This window comes from Leiobunum rupestre, chromosome 9, assembly GCF_980474605.1.
Source record: "Leiobunum rupestre chromosome 9, qqLeiRupe1.1.hap1, whole genome shotgun sequence".
Classification (NCBI taxonomy): Eukaryota; Metazoa; Arthropoda; class Arachnida; order Opiliones; family Sclerosomatidae; genus Leiobunum; species Leiobunum rupestre.
In genome coordinates, this window is record NC_143392.1 from 25,159,010 (window position 1) to 25,170,043 (window position 11,034).

Below are 11,034 nucleotides of genomic sequence, written 5' to 3' on the forward strand. Positions count from 1 at the left end.
TTAAATAAAGCGGCATTTTCACCTAATTGTTGGGAATCTGAAAGTAAAACTAAACCTCTAGACTAGTTTAAACTGATTAACTATGTAACACTATTAATGTTTTGTAGTATGTTTACTGATATTAGACATTTTATATCGATAAAAAGTTAAAAACATTAAGAACCTCTAAAAAGTAATTTATGTTTCAATTTTTTATTTTTCCGATTTGCGAAAAATTTTCTGGAAAATTAACAACACTAATTATTTTATTATACTATTATTTTATTATACTATTATTTTATTATACTATTAATTTATTATACTATTATTTTATTATAATATTATTTTATTATAATATTATTTTATTATACTATTATTTTATTATACTATTATTTTACTATACTATTATTTTACTATACTATTATTTTATTATACTATTATTTTACTATACTATTATTTTATTTCATTTTATTTTAAATGTATTTATTTATATTTAGGGATAATGACTATGGTGAGATGATTTTTGGTCTTGCTTGCAATCCCCTCACGCTCAAACAGTAAGATCCTTTTTGATAAAAAAAAATTCAAATCAGCCTGAAACTGACGTCTTGCGAGGCGATTGAAGGACAAACCGGTGAGGTTTTTCCTCCCCCCTCTCGTGCTAGGGGAACTTACTAATAACTCGTACAAATAGAGTGTTGTCGTCTGATATGATTTTGAAAACTTGTAACGTCACAGCTGTAGTGTTAATACCCCTGTAGCAAATTAGAGTCGGGCCGACGTCGGCAAATGGTACTAAACACTAAAGTCGGCCAACGGTCAGCCGACCTTTGGATTTAGGGTCCAAATGTCCTAAGGGTAAAAGGGTCGGCCGACCGTCGGCCGACTACAAAACGTCGACTCTTTACCGCCTTTTAATAGACCTAAGAACCGACGTCATTCCGACTTAGAATGTACTGTATAATTACGTCGGCCCTCAAGGGGTCGGAGTGTGCAATAACTGGTGGCTTTACCGGGGAGTCGGGGTCCGGCTCTTGTAACCCATAAGGGCGGTGGCGCTCTGGGAGATGTTAGCTCCGTCCAAATGGTCCTATCTCCACCTCCGACTTCGGTCAGGTGTGGGCTGGATACTGGGCTTCGGCCCAGGCTAACGGAGAGGGGCCGGGCAACCTGGCCGCTTCGGCGGATTGAGTAGCCTGCTGTGGGGCTGCGGACCTCCGTATGAGGGCACGGCGGACCCGGGTTATGCGGGCTGCCATGTGCCCGCCGTTCCCCTTTAGGAGCTCTTTCCAATGGGCTTGGCTCCCTGCCTTTCTAGGTGGGGTGTCGGCCGGCGTTGCTAGAGCATCCGTTCTCTGTCCCACTGCTGTGTGCGAAGTGGCGGGCTGGTCGTCCCATTGTTGCGCTTTCTGCTGGGTTGAGCGGCTTGCGTCGAGGGTGCGACCATCAGTAGTGGGGTTCTGCTACCCATGCTGGTTTTGTCACCTGTCCGGGCTTGTGGACGCTGGCGTAGGGCATTCTGATGATAGGCCTCCGGTGGTGTGGTTCTTTTCTTACCGGTACACCGGGCTATAAATTCTGACAACATGTATAATTACGTCGAAACGACTTACTTTTTGATATTTTAAGTGACTGAAAATGACCAAATAAAACCGTAAATATAGCTATATAAATAGCTATATACATGAATGTAGTTGGTCAAGTCCCATGAACGGGAGTGAAACAATGAGTTTATTTCCGTCAATTGGAAAGCTCTTGAATCTAGAGTACAGAGTTCTAGAGTTTCTTCGGGCTTAGTAAAAGAACCGAATAAATCTTCATTAATAATATCTTAGCCTAACATATTTAGCTATACGAATGTAACCTACTTGAGCTGAGAGATTTTTAATAAAGAAACATTCTCAGATTGAATATATAATCTTTTTCGAAAAAATATAATACAGAAAGGAAGTTATTTTAAAAATATTTCAATTTGTTTTATTACATCGCCAAAGTTTCACAGTTTTGAGCGATTAATTGGCAAAGCGCGACCTTAAATAGACCCTTTGTGCCACAGGGGTAATAATTAAATGTAAGGTATATTTTAAGTCGGATAATGGTCGGCATACCGACCATAAATAGTCCCAAAAAAGGATTTACGGTTTTAGTGTCGAAAAACTTTCGGACGTTTTAGGTCGGCATTTGGTCGTCAACTATAAAGCGACTTTTCGACCGTACCCCGACCCTAAAACGACTTCATGTGCTACAGGGGTAGTGGCCGCCATGACAGTTACCGTTTTTTATCAATAGGCATATTACAATGGTGACGTCGCAGGGTTTCAGACGACAACACTCTATATGCTATTTTATTTAGTTTTTATGTAGTTAATTTCTCGAAGATCTATTCTATCCGAGATTCGCGTTTTTTGTTTGCTCGAAGACCTATTGATACGAGTTATTAGTAAGTTTTTAAATTTCTTCTAATTTGTTTAGGGTTTAGCTATATTATCCCTTTTAATTATGGATTAAATTACTTTTTCGCGTATTTTATCATCCTTCGCACAGTCCATAGGTGGTTTCTTCTAACTTAACTTATCGTGCTAGGGGAAATTTCAACCAAAATACCCGCGGATGGACTGAACATAATCATTCTACCCAAGTTTAAATAAATATATTTTTGTTATCACGTTAATGTTTAAAAATGCAAAATATCCGTAAAATTTATGATTTTATAAAACAAGATATCCAGGAAATTTAAGTACACGCAATTGTATTGTATTCCTAATGATTCTACGGATAGCCGATGCGAAATAGTTCATAATAATAATAATCAGCACGACCTTAGGCACAAGTCATCGAGTGACTTTTAATGCCATTAATTTAGGGGGCCGTGTTATACTGCGTAGGAGGGTGCCACCCTACACAGCCGGGCCCTCAAGCTTCTAGGGTCTCAACTGGTATAAACCTGTCCTTGGCCCAGATTACTAAAAATGGATACAGAGATAGTAACGACTTACTGCTAAACTACCGATGGTAGTGGTTGTTTATCAAATTCAAATTTAAATTCAATTTTTTTTTATTTACATATGATATTAGAAAAACTTGTTGAGGTTAACGGTAATAGTTAGTGTACGGAGCTGCTGGCTCGCGTGGCACGAAGGGCTTGCCACCACCCTCCTAAGCGTTGTAAGTAACCCGGCCACCTTAATTAATGGTTTTAAAAGTCGCTTGGTGACTTAGGCCTAAGGTGGTGCCAAGAGTATTAGCCTAGCTGATTATTTAATAACCTATAATTGGTATAATTTCCCTTAATTGTAATATCTGACCCGAGGTGGCCGATGAACTCGACACTCCCCTAATCACGACCTTGACCTCTTCGTTGCCCTTTCAAAGTCGAAGATCAAATATTTGGAGAAAAATGACTTCTTTGTCTTAATATTCAATTGGTATTACATACAAATATCACCATAGTGCGTAACTGAGTTGCAGGATACTGTGAATTGGCCAAAAATTCTTTGAAATTGAAATTTTTTGACGCAACTAAAATCGCTCGTAGAAGACAAGGACGTATATAAGGGGGGGGGGGGGGGTTATGGGGTTCAAACCTCCCCCCCCCCCTTAGGACTCGATTCCTTTCTTACGATAGGAGCGCAACATTAACATTATTATTTTCCAATAAAAATATTAAATTTTGCAGAAAGATATCAATTTTGTTCTTTGTTTTATTATCATTTTCTCGCAAATATATTAAAAAACTTCGTTTGATACACGTGCGGAAATGTCATTGTCACTCGTCCCGACTCCCGAGTCTAGCCAGTACTTTAAATATGCGTTATTGCTAACGAAAAATATCGTATTCTCTGAAATGGCCGATTTTCTTGATTTTCATGACGTTTTCTTTGAGTTAGAAAAAATATTTTTCATTTTTCATTTTGCATTTTGAGTTTCTAGGAAACTGTTTGGCATTTTGCATTTTGTCGGTTTGATAAGTGGAAAACAAATTTCGAAATCCTTTTTCCTAATGTTTGTACTCCCAAGGTACCATCATCGCAGTTCGTCTGCTATTTACTCCCAAGTAATTATAGATGGCGATACTCAGCTATTCATTGACTCAGAAGCAGACGAACATTTGTACAGTGCCACAGCTTTATTTCCCACGCTGGCTGCGAGGATGGTTTTCAAATATCTACGTAATTATTATTAATTACTAATTAATAATAATAATTAATTAATTAGTAATTAGTTATTAAAAATTACAAACTAACTGTGCATTTGTAAAAATATTTGGCATTTTGAAAAACCAATTTTCAAAATGCATTTCGTGTTTTTATTTTGAGCTGCAAAAACCATTTTATATTTTGCATTTAGGAAAACCAATTTTTAAAATGCAGTTTGTGTTTTGAGTTATTGAGAAAGTATTTTGCTTTTTGAAAAAGAAATTATTTTTAACAACCCTGAGGAATAATTTATATAAAAAATACATTCTTGGTATACCTAGTAACAATAGTAGTAACAATATTTGGTCTTATTTATGTCGAATTGTCGATTAAGGCTCAATTAATAAAGGTTAATCCAGCACCAGAAAATGGGAACAGGGAGCTTGTAGTAGGTGCAGGCTGTACACACAAAGGTACATCTACACTCGTATAAGTTCGTCCTGCGCTGTCCCCGTTCGAAGCATTGAATTGATGTTAAGCTTTTTTATTTTGGATGTTTTTGCTTTTTATTTATTTTGCTCTGGAATTATTTCAATTATTTTTTTATTTTGGTAATAGCATAAGTTAATGATACCTGGATCTAAGTAGACAAATGGCTATGCTGCCTATGGCGGATATGCTTGTCCAAATCGCCCTATGTCTCTCAGACTCTCCGTACTGCGTATCAAAGTAGCCTTAACATAAGTTAAGTTAGAAGAAGCCACCTATGGACTGTCACTGTGAGAAGGATGATAAAATACGCGAAAAAGGAGATTAGTCCATAATTAAAAGGGATAATATAGCTAAATCCTAAACAAATTTGAAGAAATTAAAAAACTTACTACTAACTCGTACCCAATAGGTCTTAACATACACTTGGAACTGCCGAAGCTGACGTTTCTTTAATCCCGTTTGGTGCAAGGCTAGCTTGAACTTCCCCAAAAGAGATATATTTCGGTATTCCCTTAGAAAATTCGTTCCCCCCCGCAGAGGCAAAAGAACGTTTTTTTTGCTATTGGTTTATTTATCTCAGCCCAATATAGTTTCATTCTCGACCGCACAGCGTCGCTGGGTCCGAGATATTTTTCAAATCTTTCATTTTCGCGGGAATCGGAGAGACAAGATTTGACATCATATTTTCTGGACAAAGATTCCACTTTGAAAGGTCTTATTTGTCTACTTAGAGGTATCATTAACTTATGGTAATAGTAAGTGTAGGGAGCTGTTGGATGGCGTGGGATGAAGGTCTTGCCACCACCCTCCTACGCAATTTTACCCGGCCACCTGAATTTAAGGCAATAAAAGTCGCTAGATGACTTGGGTTTAGGGTGGTGCCTTGTGTACTATCCTAGCTGATTTTTATTATATCAAAAAACACAATTCCCAAGGTTAATTTGATATGGTTTTTAGCCATCTTCTTGTTGGAAGCAGCATTGCAAAGACTAAATAGTAAGCCTAAAAGGCGGTAATGTTTTTGCTGTTGTTTTACTCAAATACTAATTTCGTCGTCATGTAGCCTACTTTACGTTGTAATTGGGAGGGTTGTAAGTCGGAAAATGACCGAGGCCTTTTCCCGGAATATTTTCCGTATTTTTCCGAATACAAAAAAAATTTCCATTCTATGATTAGTCTAATATTGTTTGCAAATTTAAATAAAGCGGAATTTTCGCCTAATTTTTTCGATTATAAAAGTAAAACTAAACCTCTAGACTAGCTTTAAACTGATTAACAATGTAACACTATTAATGTTTTGTAGAATGTTTACTGTTATTAGACATTTTATATCGATAAAAAGTTTTAAAAAACCCTTAAAAAGTAATTTATGTTTTCTGGACATTTTTACGCATTTTATTTTTCCGGAAAATTAACAACGCTATAAATTTGTATGGATTTCGTATCGCCTAGTTGTCTACTTCTTTCGTAAACGAAATGTTAATATACTTCTGATCTCAAGCAAATCAGGCTTCCTTAATGAAATTCTTCAATATAATAGATGATGACCTTGAATACCTTCGAAAAATCATAACACGTTATTTAAGATAACATCTGGGCTTCCTGTGACTCTTTTATTTGGGGGGGGGTGTCTCCCTCCCCCCATCATGGCTTCGCAACTGACATTCCTCGTCCCCCGTCCATGGATTTACCCAGGCCCTATTTTTACACTTTTCTAAATAGGTTAAAGGGCCATACTGGCGTTGGAAAAATATGGTTGAAAATTGAGTAGCTCCTCCTCTTCAGTACCTCGTGACATCAGATGCGACCAATCATAGGCTGGAATTTTCCCTACTTCCGCATACGAGTAAAATTCAAACGCCCTGGTGTGGAACTTTTGAAAAATGACCATATATACATCTGGCTTATATTGTCAGCCCCGCCCAAAATAAGCGCCTATAAAATATCTCGCTCGAAAAACAATTTACGTAGATTGGTCCACACCCCTTAGTGTTTACGCGTACATCGGACCAAGACAGAGTTTTCTGGACGTATCATTATTACACTGACCACCGAATCGACCTGTCCGTTGCTATACGCGACCATCCAGAAACACAATGCTTTTTCTGTCATTATTATCTCTTCTAAATGGTGAGTTTGTTATTGACAATTTATTCGATCAGAATTGTAAATTTATATTACCACTAAAACCAGAAGTATATTATATATTTCTTACGATAGAAGTAGCCATCTATCTATACTGTTAATATTAGACGTATACGATAGGTCGGATATCATATTTACGCTCAGATTTTACCAGATCAGTTTATAAGAGTCAGATAGTTTAAACCCGAAACTGAATTCAGGTGAGCTGATTTCAAATGCCTCAAAGTTATCGATTTTACATTTACATATCAGTCGATTAAATTCAATTTAAAAATTTTAATATATATTTATTTCCTTTCCCCAGGTTATATAAACACTAAATGTATAAGTCAGATAACTGTTCAGCTAACTGAATCTGATGAGATAAATTTTAGCGGATCAGTTTTGATCGGTTTTTTGAGATAATGAATCAAATACACTTTGAAATCAGATTAACATGTGAGGGGAATAAAAAGATTAACCTGATCTGTGTAACTGGTAAAATTCTGAAAATTAGATTAAGGAATAATTTTTTTATAAATAAGTATAATGTTACAACGTAACTAGTTCCTGAAAATCTGTACACAGATGACAGGCGTAAGTGAAACTTACAAGGAGAGTACCCGAGGTGCTTATTGACGATTTTGTTCAAAGTCGGGCGTAATTTAGACCTATATGAGATATGAGATTTTCCAAAAGGAGACGTTGCGCTACCCATTCGATTTGCCATGGCAACCGAAAATATTTTTGACCACTAAAACAAAAAAATCTCAATTTCCTTATTTTACCCAAAAATTGTTACAATTTTAAAATGTTCTAAACTTGATGAAATTTACCTAAATGTGGTCCAAATTATACATGGGATTTCCTCTGTTTTAAATTTCAAATTTTAATTAAATTTTCCCAGAATTACCACTTTTATCAAAATAAGATTTTTTCACTATTTTACCCAAAAATTGCCACAATTTTACCCCAAAAATGTCCCAATGAAATTTACCTTAATGTCACAATGTGGACCAAACATTTTCGGTTGCCATGTAGGTCTACATTACGGCCAGCTTTGTAACAAATCGGCAATAAACACCACGGGTACTCTCCTTGTAAGTACAGCCACTGGTAATACTGTAATCAGTTACTTAATAACTAAAGTATACAGGCTTTTACACCGATTACGTTGGGTAATTTTGATGACCTATATTTGGTCAGAAGTAATCTTCTGCCAAAATTCCTTATTTTCCAATTGTAATTGGTATAGTGGTGATGGGTCAATTTTACTACGATGACTATTATAACCGTACCGAATGCTTCACCTGCCTTTTGGACGTTTCCAGGGAGCCTTACAACAAGGACCACCCTTGCCTGGTGCCCGAAGACGAAAAAGATTTAGCCAAGTGTAGCAGAAACGCCCATTTTTGCCAAGTAAGCGAATATCGTCTTGATCATCCGATTGAAGATTATCCGCGCCTAGACTTCGATTTGGCCCTTTTCGCCTCGGGCCTTAAACCGCATATCCTCCCTGAGAACTAGTAGAAACAAAGGGGGGAAACTAAGGGACGGACGCCCACTTTCGTTTTTATTAGTTACGATAGTGGAAATAGATTTTAGCTATTCTAGTATAATATTGTTATAAATAGAAAATACTTCATTTTGCATTTATTTTATTACTAATAAAAGTTCCACTCTATTGGCAATTATAACTTACACCTACAAGATTCCGCGAGAAGCTCTCGAAGATACAGAAATTATAAATTATAAATTCGCTTTTTCAATACCCATTAATGAAGTCTTCTAAATTAATAGTTATTTTTATAAAGTAAAGTGGCCTTCTTGTTTAAATGTGGCTCTTACGTCACAGTCTCTTACTTTGACAAGGCTACGAGCGCGCGCTAAAGCTGTGTCTTGTGAAGTAAAGAGCAACATTTTGACAAGTTCGGAAAGACCACTTGTTACATAAAAAAAACTAATATAATATTCGTAATAATGTTTATTTTGAAAAGACGTTTGAACCGCAACCGAAAATTCTATTAAAATCAATTACTTTTTGGTAAATGGGAAAAACATTTTTTATTTTCTAGATGTATCTAATGCGGGTTTTGTCTTTTTGGTAATTTCGCGTACTTGACGATGTGAGGTTAGGTTGACGTGACTCGTGTTGGAGGTGCCCTGGTGCTGTTCGAAAGAAGATGCGCCACGGAATGCCAACGTGGGTGTTTGGAAAAGGGGTTTGGCATCGTTCGGAAAATGTGTACTTTCTGTTGCCGTGACAACCCGGCTTGCGGAGAAGTACCCGAAAAATAAACCACTAACAATCGACTTACAAGTTTGAAGTTAAGCTGACGGAGAAGCGAAGACGAACTGGCATTCTTTCGGACGGCGTAGACTGTACCCTATCGTCCTTTTTGAGCAGACTGTCAATTAACACTTAGATATGATTGTAAGGGAAAAGTTTTTGCTTCCCTTGTCAACTGTCTTTTTTTTCCTAGAAATCTTTTGACATATCAACCGCAAAAACGTACCTTTTATACTTTCGACCAGACTTTGACCTTGGAATATGGTCATCATCCTCCACCTATTGAGCTACGTTTTCATCAAAATCCCAAATCCATGATAAAAAACCATTACTTCAGTACTACTGTTTGAGCAAACGCGGAATGAGATATGTAAGTTTCTTTCCTGTTTTAACCAACGTTGCCAGATTGTGAAAATAGCATTTAGAAATAAATTATCGTGCGTTTGAAAATTGGTCGTGAATTTGTATTTTATCTTGTTTAAACCTAGTCGATTGAGAAATCAAATATTTTAATAACACTTAAATGAAGCCTATTGATAAGTCTTGAATGAAACAAAAAAAAATAAAAAATTAGTTACCGTACGGTCCAAAATTAAATCGAAATTATGGACGTGTTCGATAATTTTTATCGTACGACCTAAAATTATATCGAAATTATGGCCGTGAACGATAATTATTATCGTACGACCTAAAAGTAAATCGAAATTATGGCCGTGAACGATAATTATTATCATACGACCAATTAAATCGAAATTATGGACGGGTACGATAATTGTTTTCGTACGGGAAAATTAAATCGAAATTATGGACGTGTACGATAATTATAATCGTACGGCCCAACATTAAATCGAAATTATGGACGTGTACGATAATTATTATCGTACGGCCGAAAATTACACCGAAATTATAGACGTGTATGATAATTATTATCGTACGGCCGAAAATTACATCGAAATTATAGACGGGTACGATAAATATTATCGTACGACCTAAAATTAAATCGAAATGATAGACGTGTATGATAATTATTATCGTACGGCCGAAAATTACATCGAAATTATAAACGTGTATGATAATTATTATCGTATGGCCGAAAATTACATCGAAATTATAGACGTGTATGATAATTATTATCGTACGGCCGAAAATTACATCGAAATTATAAACGTGTATGATAATTATTATCGTACGGCCGAAAATTACATCGAAATTATAAACGTGTATGATAATTATTATCGTACGGCCGAAAATTAAATAGAAATTATGGCCGTGCGCAATAATTTTTATCGTATGGCAGAAAATTAAATCGAAATTAATGAGATAAATATTATTTGTTTATCATCGCTGGTTTTAACCATATGGTCTGTCGTTCTACGAACTAAAGAATAAGCCCTATAAAAATATTTTAACTTGTCATTAACAGATAGGAGTAAATTTAATGAATTTTTAAGTGGAGGAATTCCTTTAAATATGTGCTTCGCATTTTTGTTTATTGAACTTTTAATTGAGTTTCGTCCAATTTTGAGCTCAGCGGGATAGGGGTTTGTTAAATTTCGTTTTCCACAACGTATCCATTTAAAATTTGTTAAATAACAGCGATAGATCAAGAACTAATTTAAGCGAGGAATAACCTAGGACTGCAGGTCTAGAGTACCATCTCGGAATACGAAATAAATTAGTTTTATAACTACATGGTATTTTGTAATATTATTGTATAGAATATTAATTATATTTCATTGGTATTTTTTTAACATTCTCGTTACAGTATTTTCCAAAAGCATATTTAGAAAAAGATAAAAATTGGGAAAATTTAATATTTGTGAAAGTTGCCTTTATGAATACTTTCGATTTCGCTCAATAGATGGCAGCATCTAAGTCCTACAAAAATAAATAGAGCTACGTGAAAATTAAAACTGTACCGATTCGAAGTTCTTACATACATAAATCGGTTCTTGGTAATGTGAACATTTACGAAAAATTTCTTCAATTTTTTTACGAATGATTTGAAATAAA

At 35.7% G+C, this 11,034-nt stretch overlaps 1 protein-coding gene across 1 annotated transcript; it reads left to right on the forward strand.

Moving 5' to 3' along the window:
• The first annotated feature begins 7,991 nt into the window (after positions 1-7,991).
• LOC149926955 (uncharacterized) lies at positions 7,992-9,302 on the forward strand. The gene is made up of 2 exons (XM_090157782.1): positions 7,992-8,150; positions 8,868-9,302. Exons 1-2 carry the CDS (start codon positions 7,992-7,994, stop codon positions 9,027-9,029), a joined length of 321 nt encoding a protein of 106 aa, XP_090013908.1. The 3' UTR covers positions 9,030-9,302.
• Positions 9,303-11,034: the final 1,732 nt, after the last annotated feature.

Excerpts from the sequence above, each read along its gene's own strand:
- LOC149926955 (XM_090157782.1), top strand. The coding sequence starts at position 7,992 with ATGGGTCAATTTTACTACGATGACTATTATAACCGTACCGAATGCTTC. Across the intron at positions 8,151-8,867 it reads GAAACGCCCATTTTTGCCAA|GTTGACGTGACTCGTGTTGG; the intron begins GTAAGCGAATAT and ends ATGTGAGGTTAG.